The sequence below is a fragment of the Acipenser ruthenus genome, chromosome 7, assembly GCF_902713425.1.
Source record: "Acipenser ruthenus chromosome 7, fAciRut3.2 maternal haplotype, whole genome shotgun sequence".
Taxonomy (NCBI): Eukaryota; Metazoa; Chordata; class Actinopteri; order Acipenseriformes; family Acipenseridae; genus Acipenser; species Acipenser ruthenus.
This window is the reverse complement of record NC_081195.1, coordinates 39,743,624-39,769,098: the sequence shown is the minus strand read 5'-3', so window position 1 is coordinate 39,769,098 and position 25,475 is coordinate 39,743,624. Positions and strand designations below refer to the sequence as shown.

The window sequence follows — 25,475 nt, the reverse complement described above, 5'->3', positions numbered from 1 at the left end:
TAGGCAATTCAATCAGCTGGCTCTTCCGAAATAAGGACCTCAAACAAGTACCACTTTAAATGCAGATCTGTAAGTGCCCGAAACATGGTGTATTGATTTGAGTTGTCTGAAACATATGCCTGCAAGGCTGTTTTTTAAATGATTTGTGTCTACTATATTTCTCTACATTTAAACAACATGTCATACATAATTACAAGGTTATTTAATTTTTTTTATTTAAAAAAAGTGGAGAGGAGATATGAACTTTACTGTATTCAATTATTTTACTTTTGTCAAGTATTAATGTAAAGTACAGAACATTTTTTTAAATGAATCTTCTGTTTATATTTTGATTAGTTTGCCAAGCTGCTTATTATAACAGGGATGTGATTTCTGCATTTGCAATAATTATCAAATTGTGTTTTTCTCTTTCAATATATTGTTCAAACAAAGTATATACAGTATTCATGTAGCGTAGAAATATTAACATTTGGAGTTTGTTTTTCACACCTGCGACAAAGGGGTGGATTGAATCACAACTTGTTATATTTTAGACGGAATCTATCCAAACAGTTTAATTGTTCTATTTTAATTAAAATAACATTTTATTTAATTTTTAAAAAAATCTTTTCTGTACATATACTTTCACAGCTCGTGTTTTTATGGTCAATCTGGCAGCATCTCGTTAGGATCATTTGAACTTATTTGATTCGGTATTACTGAGTTTTGTCATTTAAAACAGTAATTTCAGCACTTCCAAAGTATCAGTTTCTAGAGATCTACAGAACAGATCAGTTGTACATAACAGAAGACTGTCTCCAATTTTTCCCCAACTAACTAAAATGTTTAACAGCTGTTGCCAAATTTGAGGAAACAAGCAACTTGCTGGAAGATATGCCAAAGCGAGCTGTAGAATTCAAGTAAAGAAAATACATGAAACACCTTCTTAACCATGTATAATGCTGTTCCCCGAGGAAACACAACCCAAAGTATAGCACACCCCAAAGACATGTATTTAATCGCTATGGTACTTTAATAAATAATAATGCATTTATCTATGTATTCATTCATTTTTTTTTTTTGTCAAAATCTGTTATTTTTACTCTTCTCTACCAGGATCCAAGCTGAATTCTTGTCAACATTAAGGGGGAAAATTCAAATTGCATAGACACCCATGCTTTATAAATACAGAGACAGTGTATTCATATTCCTATTGATACTACCATTTGTGTAAAAGACAACATGGATGAAGAAAATATGTTACTGACTTTTACATTAATAGTTAAATAGGCATCTGTCCAAACCACTTTATCTGATTTTTGTTTGAAGCTACAACATTCCTGATCCACCTATCTTAGGTAAATTTTATAGACAACTGTGTACCATTTGACAGATATATTGTCACCACACAGTGAGGGAGGGGAGCTAGCATTTACCTTTCGCTGGGTTTACATTTATCCCTGACTTGTATAACATCTCCTCATCCTGCCAGTCTTGGTTCCTCAACACTGTCTTTATCCCGTACAAAAGGACCAAGGTGGCAGTGCAGTACAACAGAAGGCTCTTCAAGAACCTCCTCCTGAATTTGATGTAAAGGGCCCTCATGCCCACAGTCACCAGCAAGCAGAAGCCCATGCTGGGTATGTAGAGTACACGCTCTGCGATTACAAAACCCACATAGAAAAACAAATTAGTGGCAGGGAGAAAGGGCACTGTCAATAGCCCTAAAGAGAAGACCACTATGTTTTTCGTGGTGGGCAATGGCGTCCTTGGAATAACATGATTCTTTATACCATTCTCAGTACTTTTTACAGGACGAGACTCTGAGTTTGGGAGTCCCATGTCTGGGTGACAACTGTGCCCGTTTGTGCCTGTATGCTTCCCGTTTGTGCCTGTATGTTTCCCATTCATTACATATGCTTTCCCATTGGTCTCCTCGACCCTCGAGGGACTCCTGAGGCTGACCCAAGCCAGGAGCAGCAATCCAACATAAAAGGCCACAGTGTGAAGATTCCTCCAGTCGCCAACGTTCCTGAGTAGAGGCACGGCATCCATGGACCAATCAAAGCTCAGGGTGTTCGGGCACAGCAGCAGCCACATGTTGACAGAAGGCAGATAGAAGAATGTCAGAGTCCTCGTCAAGAGGCTGTGTGAGTCAGCTGCTGGGTTATCCGAGTTGGAGAAGCTGGGTGGCTTGTTGCCCATCCAGTACAAGCGGGTCACCAGTAAGATAGTACCCCAGACAGCCAAGGAGCTCACGCTGAGAAGCAGGGAGGTATTCTTTTTCTGTAATAAAAAAAAATGCAAATTACTTTCAGATGAATATTTCAGTAGACTGAGATCATACACAGTTAGCTGACGAAGTTGCATTGACTGTATGACTGCCAAGCAGGATGGGTGGTCTATATATCTCAAAGGAAGTGTGACCAATGGTTAGACCAGAAGCCTTGGTGACTGTTGATTATCCCAGTTTTTGTAGGCAATGAGGTCAACCTGAGCCTGGGCCATCAATGCGTTGAAGGACAAAGAATTATATATCCCACCAGGTCATGATGAACAAAAAACAAAAACAAAAATGACAGTAGAGCAAACATCACCAGGTACTTCATCCCTTGGGGTAAATCAAGAAAAATGTAAGTATCTGCTGAATTACAATTTTCTATTCAGAGAGCCATGTAATGTATATTGCATTCTTACCAGGTATGTTATAACAATATTGTCAAAAATTGCAATTAACATGACGAGACGAAGACTCCTGGTGCTCTTCACTGATTTTCCAAGAACTGGGACAACACTTACGCATGGTTTAATGTTATGATGCTTGCTATCTTAGGTATATGATGCCAAACTATTATGGATCAACACTACAGGAAAACACTGCATCTATAGTAACACAAGGACTGCTGCAGGGCAGTTTTCCATTGTGTGAGTTTGTCCAGCTTCAGAATTTGACTGACAATAAATAATTGAATAACTTCTACCTTTCAAGTGTCTCTTTTCATTTACATCCTCATTAAAATGTATGCAAATATTATACCTCATAGAAGGTTGTGTGTGTGTGTTCTTGCCTGGCATCTCTAAATACAGTTCAAGTGCACCCAGAGTGAAGAAAATGTACTTCCATGAGATTTTCTTTCCCTGTCACACATTCATGGCATCATTCCTGGCCTATTTAACCACAGATAAATATACAAATAACACAATCTTGCAGATTTATAAATGCACACATAAATCATATCTCATCCTTGATATAAAGCACATACTTACATCCTGCACGGAAATGGACTTGATACATTTATAAGAATTTATGTCTTTTTCATTTTGGCAAGCGTATACTTAGTACAGCAAGCAGCTCAATGATATTCCCTGTAGGGGAGTTCATGATTTCCCCTCAGTATTTGTTTTGGAAAGTAGATGTTTAAAGGGCTTTTTTTTAAATGATGCCTGCAGAACAGCTCTTTATTAAGTGTACCAGGTAATAGAAGAAAATACTTAAGTTTGCTTTATTTGCTCAAAAAGGGTACGTTTCACTTGTTTTAGACACATTCCCAAATACTGGTTTTGGTGACAATCTAAAATGTTTCAATTGTAAGAGTGAAATGTAAGGAACAACTGCCATCAGGAAAAAGTAATCAAAAGAAAATAATTAAAAGTAAAAATCCATGTATGAAGGCAGCATATGAAATAACTTTACTGTGTACCAAATATAACATCAACTGATGTGCTCTTGTCTCTCAATCTCTTAACATGGGAGAACTGTGTACAGAAAAATAACTTCTCTCAAAAAAGCAGACACACCATTTCCATTAAATGGCAAATACCCATGAGAGACAGTTTTAAAAGCCAACCGTCAATTTAACTGGCAGCAAAAATATCTGTGATAGGCAGCTGGAAACACTGACTGTGAAACTGTAACAGGGTGAAGTGTAACGCGTGTGGGTCGTCACTGAACAATACTGAGGCAGACACAGAGCATTGGGTGTTGACATGCCGCATAGGAGCGCAGATATAAGTAACGTGAGTGCTGACACTAGGGTACCAGCAATGGTAGCCCTAGTTTCACATTTAATAAAAAAAAAACATAACAAAACAAAGCTAAAAATAAAAGTTTGCCACACAAATAGCGAGCGCTAGTCCCACTAAAAGAAACGTCCCGCTCCAGGAACCTACTACTCTACGCAAACCCTCTCTACCCTGTTTGGGATCAACCTCCCCTAAACTAAACTACTTCTGGGCTCATGGAGTCCCGGCATCCTCACGGCAACTCCTGTCTCTTCGAAGGGCCTCGGCTGGGCAATGCCTTCACGAGCACCGTCTTGCAGTTCAAGGGTTGCGTAGTAGTTAATCCTGTGGAGCGGATGCTCTCTTCCTTGATGTCAACATAGCGCAAGGTTTCGCTCAGCATCCGTCTGTGTATCAATGGCTGTGCAGTAGCCAAAAATCAGAATCCCTAAATATATGATACTAGAAGATTAATCAGATATAGATCTTACACTTCTGAACAGTCTCTTTAAAAAATGTAATTAAAACCAGCAGCAAATTAAAACTTTGTATATTTTATTATCCCAAATCAGTTCACAATTACAACACCTGACAGCACTACAAAGCTCCCCCATGCAGAGAGCATTGAACAACTCTTTGTGCCTCATGCACTAAATGGCGGTAAATGACCAGAATTACCGCATGGCAGGGGGAAGCCATACTGCGCACAAAAATGAAGCAGCGTTCGGCTCTATTCACTAAGCTAATTATACGTACAAATAAAGCAAACTAAATGATTATTTTTGCAAGTTGTCACATCGTGCAGAATTATGCACAAGGTTTACACACACTTTTTTATAGTATATAAGGACGCTCGAAGAAAAGGCAAGTACGGATCTGAGTTTGTCACAATGAGTGTAGGGTGGAGTGGTCTTTCTTGACCCAAAGACTCACAGCGTGCTGCTAGACAGTCAAAGCGGAGAAAGTAATTATTAATGGAACACGTATGTTTAACTCTGCAAATCAAATACATATTTGTTTGTTCAACTTGATCTCCCTCTGATTTATTTTTTAATATTATTTAATAGTTAGCGAAGCACTTGCTCAGTCAATTAAAACATCGATATTTACAATTTGGTGAAATGTCACTTTGTTAATGTTAAAAAAGTGATGCCATTTGATTGCTTGTATTTATTATGACTGCACCTTAGCTCTCACTCCGTACATTAATTTATTATCCATAATTTTATTTTGTATATTTTAAAGCTATTTTAAGCATAGCCTACTTAAATCTCACACGTACATGGTGACTATATAAATATATGAACATATCAAAAATTGTTGCATATACACCTGCCTCGTAATCTTCATATATCACGGACTGTCTGAGGATGTACAAGTATGTAACACTGGAACTCGAGTCTGTGCTGGCTGCAAAAAAAGTAACAAGCAGACAAAACAGATTTTTTAAAAACAACCTTGAATGACAAATTCAGCAACATTTTCGAGTTTTATAAACCTTTAAAATTTATATTGACACATTAATTACAATCATCGTGTAATTTCCATAGCTTATTTTACTGCCTTTAGTCCAAAATGTTAAAGACGGGAGAAACGTTAACTGCAAACCTGAAATGACAAAAACAAAGCTTTTGTGTTTTTCTTTATACACACTATATTTCTAGTAGTATGTAGAAATTATTTTTTATGAAGTTTTAAAACCACAGATGCCGTCAAATTAGTAATAAATGATATAACATCATATATGACACCTGAGCCTATCAACCTAATAAAATAAAATTAATTAAAAAAATAATAATTACACAACTAATCATAGACGTAAACAGCTAGTGTTCCTCTGTTACATTAAGGCAGACACACAGTTGAAATCAATGTCATTCTTCACAAACATTTTAAATAGCCTGACCTACTACTGTTGTGTGGTAAGCAATATGTTCCTCTGACTAAGCAGTTGTAAAGCTCTGTGGGATGAAAATAATGTACAAAACACAGTTGCCTTGATCATCAGTGTCCTCGTTGCATACAACGCAAACACACTCAATCATTAATTTTGCCATTTAAATATTCTTCTTGTCAGGCCCGTATTAAGGTATTTGGGGGCCCAGGGCTACTAACATTTCAGGGGCCCTCTTGAAACCCCCTCCCCCCAACCATAATACTGTACAATCAGCTGTTTATTTATTTTTATTGATTTCTTAGCAGACGCCCTTATCCAGGGCAACTTACAATTGTTACAACATATCACATTATTTTTACATACAATTACATTATTTTTTTTACAGATTATTTTACATACAATTACCCATTTATACAGTTGGGTTTTTACTGGAGCAATCTAGGTAAAGTACCTTGCTCAAGGGTACAGCAGCAGTGTCCCCCCACCTGGGGTTGAACCCACGACCCTCCGGTCAAGAGTCCGGAGCCCTGACCACTACCCCATGCTCTGCGCTCATGCACAATCTCATACAATACCAACACAATCATGTCATTCGAATAGGCAGTGGACAGCGTTACCACTCACATCACAGTAGCTATGGCATGCACAATAGTATGGTAGTCGGCACTACCACTAGCTCTCATTACCGACAGCATCGTTTCGAATTAAATCAACGTAGTCGGTGGGACCATGTTATCAGGCAGCGCAGCATGATATGACATTAGACAAAAACAGAGTGTAATCGGCGCTACTCTCAAGCCTCCTTAACATTGCAAAGTATAAAGACACAGTTGACTTACCATTGCTAGATCTTATGCTTCTTGCCTTCAAACTTGAGAACTCCTTAATAATGTCTGTTAAGTCCATTTGGCGAAGCAGGTCATGTTCAATCGACATGAGACTTAAATGATTGAGTCATTAAATTCAGTAATTCATTAAATTCTCTCTGAGGCGGAAAAATTACTGTCTTTATTCTGGCAAATAAGGGGGCCCTTGCTCACCCAGTGCGATCTCACCTCCTCGGTTATCGGACCCCAACATGCCGTATCGGAGCTAGCAATAGCATTATCTGTTTAGTCAGTTTCTCCCGCCTTAATTTGGCAGTTCAATGGCTGGCTCTCATTTTTCTCCTTTGCTGTTCTGGCTGTGCACTCAGCGCTAACCGACTTGCCGATCTCTGCTCCTCTGACTCATGTGGCTCTTCCTCACTTTCATTCTTCTGACACTGACTTTTAAAGAATTTAGTTAGTTTTGGGGTACTGTTTACAGTATAACCGCCTCGGCTTTAGCTAGTTTGAGTTTAGTGATTTTTCTTTTTTTCGCACCGCTCTGGTATTTCCGTGACATGTTTGCCGCTAGCTACTCAGCTTAGCTTATTTTAGTTGAACGCCAGTGGGTATAGCTAGAATAAGATTTTTTTATATTTGTCAAATAACTACGGCATGCAAAAGGACACAAAATGTTTTAAAAATAGGCAAATTGTTTTGTTTAGTCCATGTTTTTTAATTAGCCAACCATCATCAGTTTGACTTTACAGGAACGACGGGGCCCCCCTAGGAGGCGGGGCCCTGGGCTTCAGCCCATGTAGCCCATTGGCTTAACACGGCCCTGCTTCTTGTGCTGCATACACTTTAGGGAGATACTCTCGTCTGACAGCTCCACAATTCGGGATGCAACATCCCCTTTTCGTAGCTCTGAACGTCATCTTCTGTTAATGAATTTAGCTTTTTGTCTGCATTTTTAATGTTAATAATACACTGCAAACTAATATATCAACAAAATCTAAACAAACATTTTAAACTTCCCGAATCTGACTCGCATGTTATGTCATTGTACAGTATGAGGAATTCACCAAATCATGAAGCCGGTATTTGTTTGACCTTGTTGCCGTAGTAACCCAATGCATGCCATTGACACCGGACCGTGTACAGCTACTATAGCGCTGCCTCTACTTGACATGACATGAACAGGAGAGGTGAAGAGTAATGTAAAATACTGTAAGGAACATAAAATACTTATTTCATGGTAGGCAGTCAAATACACGATTTCTGTAAAAGTCATAATATCGTGAATTTTCCGTGGCCCTACATATAAGCCTAGTATGATCTGTGCTCAATCTAGTTATTACCGCCTCCTCACACATCTCTAGTAACGTCTTCCTGGTTCGAAATACTCTCTCCCTCTCGCTGTCCTGTGCAGCTCTTCTTCTGGTTCTGTTACACCGCCTGGTTTCAATAAGCGGTACTTTTAACACACGCTGAGGCACCTCGTAAAGTTAGCGCCTTTAACTGAATATGGTTTGCATATCAAATACCTCCCTCATGGTATTTTGTGACAATTTGCATACATTCCACACATTAACATTATTCATTCTATTTAAATGACTCGAACACTGTACTTATTCCACACGCTTATTTCCACACGCTAGGTTGGCTGCCACTGGTTAGTGAATATGTTGCACAGCCTGTAAATATTTAAAATAAAAATAAAACACATCAGGCAATGCAAGTTTCATACAATGCGTCTTCACTTATTAATTTGCATTATCAAAAAAACTGGCATTTTACAGCATTTTCAGTGACTTTAGCAATAAAGTACACACATACAGGACAAAGTAAAATGTACCTTTATAATGAAATAAACACATTTCAGCCAACCTCATATGCAAAGCCTACACAAGATTACTTCCTACGGCATCCATTTTGAGACCCACATGGATCCACCTGTATTATTTCAACACACTTTGACGGTGAGAATGGAGTAACTATAGGATTAAAACTCATTTTTGTTCACAACATGTACAGAGACAAAATATATTTGGGAGGGATTACATACCTGTAAATATTTAAAATAAAAATAAAACACATCAGGCAATGCAAGCTTCATACAATGCGTCTTCACTTTTTAATGTGCATTATCAACAAAAAAAAACGGCCCACACATGCCACCTTATGTCTTTTATTAGGTGTTGCATAAGTAAATTCTATATACAGATTTTACTTTTTAATAATACCCCTGTTTTGTTGTACCTGTGCCCCACACTCTCCTCTGCATTCAGAAGCAATTATTCAAAATTCCCTTTTAACATGAACCTAAAATAACCCATGAACACCACCATTCTGCCCACTGTGCTCCATATTCCTGACAGGTTGATCAATCCTCCCAGTTACCCTTTGGAATTCCAACATTGGCACCCTTAGCAGCAACATACAGTTGGAACCACCAGCAACAGGGCCAGTGATGTTCAGAACCTTTTAAACAATATAATGTATACTATGTAGCAACAATACAGGGTAGAGCAATAATAAGAACAAACTGTTTTTTTTTTTCATATGAATAAAAGTGCCATTTTTGTTTTATTTCTTTTCTCCCTCTATCACCTATTCATTACTGCTAGTGGATTCCACAAGGGTTGACAGTTTACCATCCAAGGAGGTGGTCGATATCCGAACACAGGATAGGGCATCATTTGATACTAGGGCTCACACGTTGGTAAGTTGGACTCCCTAAGTTGTCATAAGTAAGGATTTGGGGCATTCTTCTAACCCTTGCCTGCCTGGATTCTGATACATTTCCAGTATTTTCTGGTGCTTGCATTATTGTACTCTCTAGAACATCAGGCTGTATTTGTTCACTGTTACTTCTGTTATCTGAGACAACAGGGCTCACTACCTCAGTTGCAACATTTGGACCATTTTGTATTATTCAGTGGTACAGTATCTTGAGGATCATCATCACTCTGCTGATCAGAATTACCCCTATGTTCAGCTGGCCAGAATACACAGAATTCAGATTCACTATCTGAATTATCACTACTTTTATCGCTCAACACTCGAGTGAGATGTTTCCTTTGGCTCCGTCTTACTCTTTGCTTCCTGTTCATGCTACTTGTCTTTTTCAGAAGTTTCTACTGGAAAGCAATCACAGGGTAACAAACAGTTGCGATGCAAAATTATAGACCTCCCAGTCCCATTCTCAGGTGACGCCTCATAAACTGGGCTATTTTCGCCTTTTCTCTGGACAATAGTGTAAATTGTACCTTCCCAGTAAAACCTTAATTTTCCAGCCCTCTCAGTCAGATTTTTAACAAGGACACCAATTTGCAGTTCTGCTGCACTGGCTTGATGATCATAATATTTTTTTCCTCTGCTAGCAGCATCAGCAGCATTCTTGTTCACAATGTTGTAAGCATCCCTCATTTGTTGTTGCCACTTTTTCACATATCCTGTATAGTTCACAGCACATTTTTCACAATTTAAATCAAACACCAAGTCTATGGGCAGTAGTGGTGACCTTCCATAGAGTAAATGAAATGGGGAGTATCTCGTTGTGCCACAAATTGTGCAATTGTAAACATTCACAACTTTATTCACATACTTCTTCCAGTTAGCCTTTTGCTCATTCTCTACAGTCCTTAGCACTGACAACAAAGTTCTGTTAAATCTTTCGACCTGGTCATTGCCTTGAGGGTGGCATGATGTTGTACGAGAGCCAGCCATGCCACAACATGTTTTCAACTGCTTAAACACTTGATTTTCGAATTCAGCACCTTGGTCATGATGGGTTCTTGCAGGGAAGCGAAATCTCAATGCAAAATCATTGAAAATCTTATTTGCTGCTGTTTTGCCAGATTTATCAGTGGTGGCATTAGCTTGCGCTAACATTGTAAAGTGATCGACGATGACCAGGATATATTCATAACCCCCTTTACAGTGTTCGAGATGGAGATAATCTATCGATACTAACTCAAAAGGATAGGTTGTCACAATGTTTTTGAGAGGCGCTCGAACTTCCCTGCTTGGCCTCTTCTGTTTCACACAGGAGTATACATGTGTGATACAATGCTCTATGTCTTTAGCCATGGGTGGCCAGTATAACCAGTCTCTGATGAGATTTGTGCTACTAAGTGTCCCATTTCTTCATGGAGGTCTCTATACACAATTTCCTGATTTAAAATTGGCCTAATTTAAAATAATGTGTCTCCATGGCCAGTCTGCTGTAAGACAACACAAGGTCGTGTTTATAGAAAAATATCAGTGCTGTGAGAACTAGGCCAGCAAGCTTGGGTCATTATAAACCAAGGTTAGGCTAAGTCAAACAGCTAATACTATACCTATGGAGCACACCTCCTAACAAAGAGTATATAAAATAAAAATAGACTTTTAAATGGATACAGAGTCATGTTAAAAAAAAACATGCAAAAGTCAACAGTAAGATATTGTATGAAAGATGTAGTAGGTGGCTTAGAATATTATATTATCGTAAAATGAAAAAAAACATTCCTTGTTCAATTGCTGGTAGAGAACCCTTCACTGAATTCAAAGGACGGTTGGTAATGAGAACTTTTGGTGAGGGAGGGAACGATGTAACAAGACCAGACCATTCTCACATTTTCGATTTGGATCATTACAAGTTAATTATATGAGGCAGTTAGCATTGGGAATCATAGTTCAATACACAGTATGCTATGACTACTATGACTACTACAACCAATAATAATTATTGATGTTTATTTTACATTCTGCAGGCCAAGACTATGGTGTTCAAGGACATTTACAGGGATTGCATTGCTAAAGAGTGAACACCAAAAATACTGGACAGAAAAGTTTACTCAGCTGACACGGGTTAACATCAAATTACATTTAGCAAGACTGGACAATATTTATTGTTACTACAGTGTTAATTAACTGCTTTCAAATAAAAGATCACTTTTTACTTGTCATATAATTGACAAAGATTGAAATTGAATATCCAGCCTAGGTAGCAGAACAAAAACTTCTAGACCTCTATGCTTTGGGTTACAGTGTTTGATGGAAGCCTTGATTTAAAAGCTGTTCAAAATGCATAAGATTGCCTCTGAATTAGAGTACTATGAAAGCTACTCAGAACCATTTATTCTGATTATGACACTTTTCACTTTTCATACCAGTTCATGGAAGTAAAAAGGGGGGGGGGGGGGGCTCTTAGACAGTGTATACTTTTAGAAGAGGACAAATGTGGAAAGAAACCATACATAAACACAGTGGACATTTATAGGGTGTAACTTAGGGGCAGGAGGCTATTTTTTAAAAAATCAAACTGCCAATGATGTCACACACAACTTACAATAATGGATGTATGACAGAAATAAGGGGTAATTGTTTTTGACACTAATTACTGATGCTAAAGGCCCCTCCAGTACAAGAGAGCAATATAAATCGCTATTTTATAGCAGTGTTTACTCAAAAGAGAAAAAGAATAAAAGGACATAGGTGAAACTGTTTAGAATAATTTCACACAAAGGAACATGGCGTTAATGAGGTCGGTCTTATTTCTCAATTTCTGTAAAGGTGCGACAGGGAGAGCCCTGCCACTGGTGCGTGGAGTGTATGTGTGCCTTTAGGAAAGCAGCTGGGACGCGCAACAGGAGATGCGTTGCTAAGCGACCAGTTGAGCAGTGGGCTGGATTGGCTGTGGGGCGTGCCCGGAGCTCAAAAAATGTCTGTGAAACAGCTCGGGGCTACTGCAAGGGCACTGCTACACAGACGGGCGCAGGGGGGCTTGCTTTGTTTACATCCAGGAGGAGAGCATTCACTCTGCAGGAAAACTACAACAGAACCCTTAGACAATAAGACGGTGCCTGTGAAGGCTGCTCAGCCAGTACTGTCACAACGACACAGAATGGCTGGGAGGCAGGGACTCCAGGAGCCCAGAAGGAGGTTAGTTTAGGGGAGGTTGATCCCAAACAGTGTAGAGAGGGTTTGCGTAGAGTAGTAGATGGGTCATTCGGTGATAAATCAACCAAAATCTGGGAAAATCCCTGCCTCAAGATTGTGTAGTGTGTAGTGGAAGATACAGGTCAGGTATGAAACCAGGCCAAATATTTAAGCTCAATGATCAAGATTTGCTCAGATACACCCCCTTTTGTAGGGGGGGTAGTCATGATTGAAACGCGTCTCATTTTGGAGTGATTTTGAGGGTCTAAAAATAATATTTAGAATGTCAGTAGCCCTATCAATGTTTATATAAAAGGTAGCCAGGTAGGTCTTCTATAGAATTAATGCAAAATAAGTACCACTGCTTTAGTATTTCTGTATTGCTGGGGGCCTTAAAATTATCCAATGGTGAAATTCCTGAGTTTTTTCTAAAGTATAAGAGATATCATTATTATTATTATTATTTATTTCTTAGCAGACGCCCTTATCCAGGGCGACTTACAATTGTTACAAGATATCACATTATTTTTACATACAATTACCCATTTATACAGTTGGGTTTTTACTGGAGCAATTTTAGGTAAAGTACCTTGCTCAAGGGTACAGCAGCAGTGTTGCCTACCAAGGATTGAACCCACAGCCCTCCGGTCAAGTCCAGAGCCCTAACCACTACTCCACACTGCTGCCCTGATCATTGCTTAGGTGTGCTCATAATTTAACTGATTTTCTGTATGCAGCTCTGCTACTGTCACCTACTTTAGTGATTTAAAGACCCCACAAAAAGGCTTCAGGATGAAAGTATCGAAAATGGCCCCATCTTTAAAGGGCTGAAACCCCTTGTGGGACACGACTTAATAAACTGACCTTTGGTGGGCTAATAGATGAGGATTTGAAGGACGTGGTAAAATAATTGACTTGGTAATCTGTCTCCTTCACAGTTTAATAATTCTCTGTCCAGGTGGGGTACCACCACCATATAAAGACTTTAAGCAGACGACAGCAAGTCACAATCCATCACAAGACTCATTCCAAAATGTGTCATAAAATCTGATCTGCCCATATAATTTTAAGTCAGATTTCAAGAACATTGTGTCACATGCAGTTGTACGTGTAATTTAGATATCTGAAAATTGCATGAAATAGCTTTTTCTATACCACTGGAAAAAACAGATGGAGACCGATTACCAAGTCAATTATTTCACCAGAAGACAAAGTTAGTTAGATATTGTCTCCAAAATATTCCACTGAATAAGGGTCAGCTTTAAGATAAATGGGGTTGTTTAACTTTGGTCATCCTCTTACAAATAATTCAGAAAAAACATCTTAACCAAAACCAGCAATGCTGGTCTTCCCTGGATTACAGTCAACAGGCACCCAACTGCTTTCTAATAGGTTGACTTCCAGATGTTCTTAATGGTTCTTGCCACCAGTGCCAGTCTAACTCCAAACTCCAAATGAAACCAGTTTGGAAATCCTGGATTTTCTTACTAGGGTTTGCAGTCATGCCTTTGCCTTACTACTGGAATAAGAAAAGCCACTGAAGACTTTAACAAACTGCATTTTTTCCTCCAAAGGGTATACAAAAAACTTTGAGAGGAAGTTCTGTTTGGATGCAAGCAAGAGGCTGGCAGCACAGGAGACTGAAGCCCTCAATCTATCTGCAGGACAGGTACAGCCCAGATTGTGAACCATGCCAGGTTTCCCCACATCGCTCAGTCAAGGAGCATCAGTCCAATTCTTAAGAGACCACCCTCCAACAGGGTGAGAGGGCAGCTAAATCTTCACTATTGCCAGAGGAGGCTTGGCAAGTGCTGTACCTGGCTTAGGGACAAACACAAGGCTTTAGACTTGAGTGTGCAGCTGAACTTCCTCTCACGTTTCACTTGCCCCCATTGTATATACAAATGGTTTAACTCATTCCTCCATAGAAAAAACATCTACAAAAACAGACTTCCTTAGAGAAATAACTTGTTTACTGACCGCAACAGGTCGTTTTACACTTTATTCTTTCTTCAGCGGGGAGGACAAACACGTACTGACAGTCATGTCAACAAGCACATATTATGTGATCCATTGTTTTTTGCTGACCACTGACCATAACCACGAAATCTTTTTCTGTCTCCCCTGGATGTTACATTTATTGGTTCATATCTTGCCTAAGGTCTGCCTGGAAAAAACTCTATCTACCAACACTCCATCAAGCTGTGTGGGAGAACTGATCTGTTAAAAGGAACCTGAGATGATCCTCAAATCAGAAGATCTGCCTGTTTTTAATGTAAAATATCCAATAGCACTTGAAGATGACGACACGGTTACTGAGACGATTCACTGCTCAACCCCTGCCTGGCAACAGAATCACACTAATCATATCTGCTTAGCATTAATATATTCTAATAAAAAAATAAACATCTGCATCCGCTAACTTGCTTCCAAGTCGAATGACCAGGAGCTAAACGTATAAAGAGTTCAATTACTGAAACTGCAAGGGGTCTTCTAGCGCCCCCCTAGTTCGTTAAACTAAAAGCTTTGGAATGCAAGCTTTATCCATAATCCTGTTTATCTTAAAAGAAGAGGTTTAACACCTCCCAGTAGGCACCACTGCAGCTCATTTCCATCTAAATCAGTTTAGCACTGAAACAATGTACCCTTGAAGCAGGCATGTGAATACAAAAATCCTTTGCGACGAATTTCAAGTAGGCCTATTACTGGAATGCTTTTCTTTATCTAAATCCTTTCATTCTTGACACAATTAAATCATTAGGAGTACTTTACAGGATTGGTTGGTTGGAAAACCTGTGGCATGCTTAAACGCATTTAAAAAAGAACCTCATAATTAAGTAGTGCTGTCCAGTACCTGCTGCTCATAAACAACCAGTTGTGTGGTCAGTAGCTCTGAGGATTAGGGATTGTTTCCCATTTCTCCATCTTTACAAGGCTCCATCTTTACAGGGAGGACCTGAAGCACACTGTAGCCCCCTTATGACCTCCAGCCCACTGGGCTTGGAACTTAAGAGTAATGACTGCCTGACATTTTGTAATCTGAAATCAGGTATTGTGGCAAAGTGGTTTGCAGTGTGCAGGTGTAGAGGTGATGCAGTGCTCAAGGCAAGGACAAACAACAAAGTACTGGTGAAATGATGGTTTATTTTGTAAACCAAAGTCTGATGACAACAGTAAACAATAATGATGACAAGCAATACACAGCGTTGTGTATTGTTCCGTTTACTCCACGGGTTCAGTCCCGAAATAATAGTCCCGGTATTTAAACACCCACAAAATAACACAAACACAATCACAAATCCTCAGTGAGTGCTATAGTGCTTGTGGTGCAAATACAGTTAATTGTGACACAAGTGTAGTGTTGTCCGGGTTTGGTGCTGGCCTTTAGCGACAGCTCCGGATCGTGTTAGCCGTCTAATAACAAGTATATTTTAGACACGACAAAACAAACAAAACACTCACAATAACAATACGGTTCTCTTTCTGGTTCAGTGTTAACCATAACAAAGGAACAGATCACCTTGCTACATCCCCTTATATACCGTCAATCATGGCCCCTTGGTTAACGATTGCAACCTCTCCTCCAATCCGCAGCTGCCACATCGTTTCCCTTCCGGGTCAATGATTTAGTTTACTATAGCTCCGCCCCCTTTCTAGATGTCTGACTTCCGCCTAACCCTGGGAATGAATTGTCTGGCCATCCAGTCCAGGGCACTCTGTTCCCTTTACACAGTGCCCTCACAGGTCGGGAGGGAGATTCATCATTGTGTCTCTGTCACAGGTACTTACATATGTGTATGTGTGAATGTCGTAATAAGAGACTGGAGTAGTGTGACAGAGGGCACATTGACAAGCAAACAAGATGTTTATATAGTAAAATACTGATCAGCTCATTGTTGAACCTCAAAACTGTTTAGACATATCAGTATTACCATTATAAACAAGTCTTATAATCCAGATTTATCGAGGTCTTTCCATTTTTGGACCTTATTTCATGTTTTGTGTTATTTTGTATTTGTATTATTATTATTTAAATGTACTGTGTTGTGTTTAGTTAAAACACACTGTTTTATTGTTATTATTGTTTGACAGCCTGATAACATCATGAGAATGCATGGTCAATAGCGAGTGATTATTGACAAACTGGCTGTTGACCATGCATATGAGAAACCCTGTGCCGAGAGTGGTCGGGGGATAAACTAGGTAATTGATTGCCAGTTAATCCTTCGGCCACAATATAAAAACAAGCAGCTTTGGCTGAACGGGGTGGGTGTTCAGAGGTGGAACGAGACATGAGTAGTAAGGATAAGAGAGTCAAGAGGAGAAATCAATTGCACCATACTTGTTTTTGTTTTTGTCTGTGTTGTCTGTTTGTTTTGGCCATCGTGCCGCTTATTTTGTATAATTGTTCTGTTTTGTTTAAACTTTTCATTTATTATTAAATCTGCGCACCAGCACATTCATTACCTCAGTGCTGTCTGTGTCTGTCTACTTCCTGGCCTGATATTACCAATGAGCCAGCCTGTTCACATATGGTGTTAGTTGTGGGATAACAGTGCCACCATCACTCAGGCCAGGATAAGTACTGCGGATGAATCTTTTTGAAGAGCATTTATTTTTTGTTGTTGTTGTGTGTGTTTTGGAAGTGGAGAAGGTGGATCAGGGAAAAGAACTGGTGGAGCGGTACTACTGTGAGTACTGCAGGAAGAAGATCCACCAACACTGGAAGGAATGTGCAGATATCCAAGACTGGTGTGGGCTCTCACTCTCTGTATATTTATTACCCCTGAAATCCAATTACTGTCCCCCACCGACCAGGCACTATATCTGACTGTGTTAACAGAACCCACTGTGAGCGAAGTAAAATAGCATATTCCTCCAGAATGTAGTCATTTCTGTATCTGTCAATCACTATTGGAAACACCATTGTAATTGGGAATGTGGCTGCTTTATCTGTAATTTAAAGTAATTGAATGTTTTAAAAAAATAACGTTCAGATTTAAAAATCCTGAATAGACAGTTTTTATAATTATGTGGCTTTCCCTATAGGCCACTCTTGCTAGCAGACTATTTTATTTAATGAATTCCCTGAAACACTGACATTTATTAAATTAAAAGATTGAGCTGGCAATGATGTGCACACAGTTCATTTGTTTGTCTTTGTTGAATTAAGTCCAAATGCATTGTTACAGCACGATAAAACTGTAAAGACTAGCCCATATCAACTCTTCCCAACAAAATAAAATGAAAACACCACCACTGACTTGTAAAATTGCCACCAAAGTGCCAATTAAAACTATTTTTGTCAAAAAGGGCACTGGTAGCAATTTCATGGTTTTGGCCTTATTTTATCAAATAAACCATTTGCATGCATCTTCTTTAGCAGTTAGTGGAAAAGTTTGCTTAAAAACACATTAGCTGCAGTATAAAGCTGTCTCAAAATGTACTAACAAGCAGATGTTAAGCGCAAGTATCCAGCCACCTGAACGTATGTGTTTATTACTTGATGACAGGAGCTATTCTCAGACAACTAGAGTACACCTGGGTACAGTAGGGCTTTACAGTAACATATCACAGAGCAAGGACATGTCAGATCTCCATACAGGCTCCACAACTCATGCTGCTGACGATTACAAATCTGTCTGCTCCAGATTTAATTAATTGTAATCAAACATAACTACAGAAAACTGGGTCGTTTTACAGTACCTGGAATCGTTTAGGAAACACCCAAATAAGCAACATTCTATCTTGTGACTATAACCTTGAAAGCATTTTTAGGCTCCATACCCTATGTTGAGTGAATGTACCACATTTGAGATATTTGCTTAATCTTGGCAGCTACACATTTTCAAAATATCAAATTAGGCGCAGCCCTAAACTTTACAGATACACCATCATGCACCACAATTATTATTATTATTTGTTTATTTAGCAGACGCCTTCATCCAAGGCGACTTACAGAGACTAGGGTGTGTGAACTATGCATCAGCTGCAGAGTCACTTACAATTACGTCTCACCCGAAAAACGGAGCACAAGGAGGTTAAGTACTGTAGCTATACTGTAGCTGTGAAGCCTTGACGGTCATAAAGTCATCAAAACCAAACTGCTCATTAAATAGCCATGGCTATAGCCAATAGTCCAGTTAGCTATGTGCTATTATTTTATTTCAGTACCCCATTCAATTGTCTATCTGTTAATTTCTTCAAATAAATAAATGCAGCCATTTAAATCTCCTTGCTACTAGCTGATTGTATTAAATATGTTTAAAAAATGAGCTCCCTCGAGTTAGGTTTGAAATTATTTATGTTGATGCAGTTTTAAGAAATGTAACAAAAGCAGGACTTCACCTACCACTTTCCTAGTTTAGTGTTCTGGCATGGTGAGCACAGCATGCATAGTTTGCAATATTGAATAAGCAAGTTAGTTAGTTTGGGGAACTTGGTAGAAAAATATAAATGAGACTAAAACATGAATTATGATTGAGGAATTTAAAAACCTGATAAAATCGGAACTTCTGGCATTTGGTCTCCTTTAATAGTAGCGCGAGGGGGGCTGGTTAAGTAGAATGGTTCGTTGAACTTTGATCTTTATGAAATTTTGCTTTTGTGGATTCTGTTGCTATGGCTTTTTGTTCTTCATTCTTTTTGACAGAAAAAAACATTTATGTTTGTAGCTTTTTAGTGTGTGTTTCTTACTGTTAAAAAATGGTCAAAACTTTAATAAATGAAGAAAAAGAAAAAAGATTTGTGTACCCTAACATTAAGACTTTGTACTTTATTGGGTCCGCCATCATTTTCACTGGGACCTTCAGTTTTTTCCCTCAATGTGAAAATGTTTTGTAGAGCCCTGTTCTTAAAACACTAACCCTGTCAAAGGCCAAACAATATCCATATTTCTGTTTATTCAGCCCTGATGTTAATAAGTAAAACAATGGGCAAACATATATCAGGCAAACAATGTTGAATTGTACTCCACTAAACTGGTGTGGGAGAAATAAACCAACCCAAAAACATTGTGCAGTTCCAGTATGGCGGTTGTGGTGATGTCATTGGTCTTATTTTTTTTTTTTTTTTTTTTGCAGTTTCTCATGATGTTTGTGGGCAGTAATATTTTACAATTACAATTAGTTTCACTGGTTTAAGGTTTGGCTTTAGTTGCCTAATATTTTAGATAACTGATGTTCACAATGTGTTTTTTTTTTCCTTTGTTAATGTTTTGGAAAAAGTATATAATAGCCAAATACTCAAACAGGAATAGCCATTTTATAGAAAATTATAAAACAGCATTCGACTCCAGCTTGTATGTTAACCCAATACCATGCCTGCCAAGATAGGTGTGTTAATAGAATCTGTTTTTGAAATTAGCTTTAGCTGAACAACACAGAAATGGACCATAAAATGAATGTTTTTACCTCAGAATAAATTGTCTGAAATTATAATGTGTAGATTTATAAGCATTTCAGCAACCTTGTATATGATTAAAACATTCTGTGAGAGTTTAGCAGGAGGTGAGTATGCCAGTAAGACCCATATCCTCCACCTTATTACAATATTATCTGGATTTTACTCATTATTACTCATATATATTTGTAGATTAGCTTTAATGTATGCATTTATGACAACTAAAAAGTTGGTTTCTTTTTTGTGCTGACTTTTAAGTCCCTGGCATTTACAATATATTAAACCATTTAAAATGCTGGACAATATATGCACATTAACTGGCAGTAGCTGGGGGCACATTTATAGCTGCTCTCAGAAATATAACAGGGCAAGACTATTAGATCATTCATAAGCTTCCGCTTCTAGAAACACCAGCTGCCTCATAAATTGAGAAAATATATATATATATATATATATATATATATATATTGTCCTGGCTCAGGTGTCTAGTTTAGGTTTAAGGTTAGGGACAGAGCAGTGGTTCCCAACTCTGGTCGTCAAGATCCATTTCCAGTACAGATATGTTGTCCAACCAGGTTTTAAATGAGTTAATTAAAAAGGCTGTAAGTGTAAATTAACTAATTTAGGACTTGATTGGAACAAAGTCCTGTACTAGGACGGACCTCGAGGGCCAGAGTTAGTAACCACTGGGTTAGAGTGTTTTGCTCTTACACACACATTTTTCCAGGATATGATAATCTCAAAAAAGCAGGAAACAGGTAAGAGTATCAGAAGTCAGTATGTAGCTGTATAGGTCTGGTCCATTCACAAATAAAACGTCTTCAGGAAACTCATGAGTGACAGACATTTTTAAGAAGTTCAGCTGGATGTCAAAATGAACAGGCCATTGTGGCAGGGCTGGGGCACAGCACATGTTTTGAAGTTTTGAAAAATAAAGTTTGTGTTAAATATCGCAGGGCTGTGAGGTTAGAATTCCCTCCTGCCTAATTGAAATTCATGTGCAGCAGGCGGCTAGGTGTTCACTGACTAATTGATTACACTATGTAACACAATTTTTGTTCCTGGGTAGTAAGTGTTATTTCCTAATTGCTTATGCCTCAAAAGTATAGAAAATGGCTATTATTCCCCACAAACTTTGCTTTTGTGACCAGGACATTGATATTTTGAAATTTACCTATTTCCAATAAGAAAACGGGCGAATTTGTGTCTTTTCGTTCACACAAAGTCAGAAAAAAACAACATATGAATCCAAATTAACATTTCTACTAAAGTAATACAAAATGACTACAAAAGATTTAGAAGTGAGTAGTTTTTCGAGATTTACCATTATACTGTAAATCACTTTCACGAATCAGCCCCCAAATGTAGTCTCCCATCATCTTCTCGTTATACTGTCCTTGGTAGCTGCGTTCAAAGTCCAGTATATCCTGGTGGAAGCGCTCGCCTTGCTCCTCCGAGTACGCTCCCATGTTCTCCTTGAATTTATCAAGATGAGCATCAAGGATATGGACTTTGAGGGACATCCTACAGCCCATTGTGCCGTAGTTCTTCACCAGAGTCTCAACCAGCTCCACATAGTTTTCGGCCTTGTGATTGCCCAGGAAGCCCCGAACCACTGCGACAAAGCTGTTCCAAGCCGCTTTCTCCTTACTAGTGAGCTTCTTGGGGAATTCATTGCACTCCAGGATCTTCTTTATCTGTGGTCCGACGAAGACACCGGCTTTGACCTTTGCCTCAGACAGCTTAGGGAAGAAGTCTTGAAGGTACTTGAAGGCTGCCGACTCCTTATCTAGAGCTCTGACAAATTGTTTCATAAGGCCCAATTTGATGTGCAGTGGTGGCATCAGCACCTTCCGGGGGTCCACCAGTGGCTCCCACTTGACGTTGTTCCTCCCCACAGAGAACTCGGTCCGCTGTGGCCAGTCCCGCCTGTGGTAGTGCGCCTTGGTGTCCCTGCTGTCCCAAAGGCAAAGACAGCAGGGAAACTTGGTAAAACCACCTTGGAGACCCATCAGGAATGCCACCATTGCAGCCTCTTGATGCCATCTCAGAAAAATGCAGATATGTATCCACTTAGGCAGCTGGAACTAAACTGAACTGGTGGGCTTAAGGCCCCTGTATTTATACTACTATTTATATTACTGGAAAGTTCTAGAAGTTACTCCAAGTTTACTCAGCACTGAATCTACCTGGAATGTTCTGGAAAATAGGTAAATTTCAAAATATCACTGTCCTGGTCACAAAAGCAAAGTTTGTGGGGAATAATTGCCATTTTCTATACTTTTGATGCATAAGCAATTAGGAAATAACACTTACTACCCAGGAACCAAAAAAAAAAAAAAAATTACACGGTGTTATTCAACTGCACCAGAACTCTCATATGCTAAGAGTAATACCGCCTACAGGTATGAACTCGCAGTCAACGGATGAGGTAGTAGACACTCATAATAACCTTCTGTTAAGGGTCTTTGACAAAGTGGCCCTAGTTAAAACTAGAAAAATCTCCCTAAAGCATACCTCACGTTGGGTAAATCCAGATTCATGCCAAATGAAAAGAGAAAGACAACTCTGTGGGCAGCCAACTGTTATTTTTTCTCCATTATTGAAATAAACAAAAATAACTCTAGGGCAGGGTCGTCATGCAGCTAAAATTGTTGGGGGGGAGAACAGTCATAAAAGCAAGTACTTTTGTTATCAATGGTGGGTATTTCGTGAATTTCGTGCAACACGCTCCAGGTTGCTGACTTCTCTCTGCTTCAACTGCAATTAGCATTAGGTCATTCAAGTGATGTTGTGTCATTGGTTGTTCTTAGATGATTTTTTTCACAAACTTTAGAGCTGAATAGCTTCTCTTGTTACTGTTACCAGAGGTGTCAGAACTAGCTAGTATAGCTTTGCAATATGGGTGTATGCATCTAGCATGTTACTCTTGCTCAGAAAGAGAAAGATGTCTTTCATTGTCGTAGGCGGATGTGACTCTCTCTCACGTCTGTGGATGAGAAGTTTATATTCCTACTTTGCCATCTGTGGATCTACATCTCCTATATAGTAAGCTGCCTCAGTTTGCAGATTTTTATGACTATGTGTTAGACTATTTATGTGTTTTAGTAGAGGCAATGCTTCAGTGCTAAACCTCTTAGTGATGCTTTTAATGCAGAGATCTAGAGTTGCAAAATAGAATTTGATGAGAATTGTATCCTTTGAACTAAGTACAGTTTCAGTTTGCCACATGTGAGCCAGTCTTTTGAACACTTTTCTTGTTCTCCGTTCCTCCTGAAACTCTACTTCTATTTTTGAAGCAAGCTGTTCAGTTTCAGTCCACAACTCCTGAAATGTTTCTTCTGATCTTAAATTTAGATTTGCAGTCCTCAATCATTTCTGCTGCTGTACTGATGTCCATATGTGGCAATGCGCCCCGCCCCTGTGTGTATTTGTGTGTTATGTGTTGTATGTTGCGTGCGTGTGTTAAATGTTGGTGTATAGATTGGTACACGGGATATAAACGGGTCTGTGTTTCACGTGTATTTAAAAAGTGTAGATTTGTATTTAGGCACGAGGAGAGCACAAATCACTTCACGTGCTGGTTAAATGTAATATGTAAGCACGGGGTTGCACAGAATTAATTCACGTGCTGGGATTCAAGTGAATAATTAATTAGTAATTGAATCCCAGCACAACAGTATATATAGAGACACGTAGCATTCACTCGGGGTTGGGTGTTCGGTGAGTGGAGAACGGGAGAGAGGCGGAGGAGAAATAAAGTAAAATAACGTAACGTAAAAATAGTGTTTTCACTCACCGTGTTTGTTTGTTTGTCTGTGCATCCACCGTTTGTGTGTTAGTACGTTTTGTTTGTCCTTTTATTTTGGCCTCAAGTGCCGTGTCCTGTGTTTTGTGTTCAACCCTTTTATTTTCTGTTCTGTCTGTTAATTATTAAATGCTGAGCGCGATCACACGCTCAGCCTCACCAAAACCCCAAGTCTCTGTGTGTTACTTCCTGGCTCTGGTCTGACGCCACCCACTCCGGCCGTCTTTGTGACACCATATCACAGGCCTGAAGATATCTGGACACCACTCCTGTCACTGAAAGAATTCTACCGAATGCTATCAGATAAAAACACAAATCAAAGTCAATAGCTTTGCTGAGTGCTAGAGCTTTACCAGATGTGTCTCCAAATGCACTACCAATCCCAATTTTTGGTAGTGTCTGTACAGCTGATTAAATTGTGGAAAACAAAGCTTTGAAATTATCAATTCTGCTTGACCATCTTGTTGTGCTCATTGGTTTCAGAGTTTTGGTATAGTGGGAGCCACTGTCTTTCAAAAACTGTTTCTGTACTGCAAGAAACAGGCCATGTCTCTTGGTAGAATTAACTATAAAATGTGTACATGCTTTATCACAAGACTTGCAGATTCCTGCCTGAACACCTCTGTATGCACATGACATAGCTGCACAACCTTTGTATCCTTGGCCCCTTACATTGCAGATGTTGACTCCATGGTGCGCCAGAGTCTCAAAGATAATTTGCCAAACTAGCACTGTTTGTAATTTTTGCGTGAACTACATAAATCAGGGATGCCTGTATTTCTGCTTCTTTGGTAACTTACCGTATTTCAACTGACAACGGATCTTGCCTGGCAGAATCAGGAGTTGTGTCTAAGCAAACTGAAAAGTATACAACCTGCTTCACTTCATCAATGATTTTATTCCTCACCTGGCAACACACATAATCATCTCATTCTGACTTTGCGCTGAGAGGTAGTTTGGAATACCCTTAGGGTTCCACTGTGCTGAATCTAGGTGTTCCTTAAGCACTGGGTCATAGTGTGCAACTAATGTGGCTATCTCCCTAAACATCCCTTTGTTACTTGAATCCTTGGATTCATCATGGCCAGTCTTATTACTGATGTATGCCTATTCTCCGGCTCTTTTGTTCTTAATTCTAGTTGCTGAGCCAGTTGTGCTGATAGCTGTTGATCTATAGCCATTTCTAATGTTAAAAAAGTTGCCATTTTCAAACATTTTCTGCATGTTGCTGACTGCTGTATGCTTTGCTAGTCCTCTTCTGCTCTCTAATGCAACTTTCCAGTCCCGGAATCCATCTAAAACAAAAGATTTGTCATACTTTGCTGTAGCTGATCCACATATTCTACACATAAAGCAAAAAGCAGTGTGGAGTAGTGGTTAGGGCTCTGAACTCTTGACTGGAGGGTCGTGGGTTCAATCCCGGGTGGGGGACACTGCTGCTCTACCCTTGAGCAAGGTACTTTACCTAGATTGCTCCAGTAAAAACCCAACTGTACAAATATGTATATAAAAATAAAAAAATAATAATAATAATAATAATAATAATAATAATAATAATAATAATAATAATGTGATATCTGTAGAATGTGAAATAATGTATAATGTGATATCTTGTAACAATTGTAAGTCACCCTGGATAAGGGCGTCTGCTAAG

The 25,475-nt window shown here is 39.1% G+C and overlaps 1 protein-coding gene across 2 annotated transcripts in view; it reads right to left on the bottom strand.

Moving 5' to 3' along the window:
* LOC117415355 (protein O-mannosyl-transferase TMTC2-like) overlaps positions 1-25,475 on the bottom strand; it is a 137,972-nt gene that overhangs the window by 48,203 nt on the left and 64,294 nt on the right. For both annotated transcript variants that reach the window (XM_059026942.1, XM_034025592.3), the window contains exon 3: positions 1,416-2,265. In XM_059026942.1, the coding sequence (XP_058882925.1) occupies positions 1,416-2,265 (850 nt within the window). The remainder of the gene's footprint in view (positions 1-1,415; positions 2,266-25,475) is intronic.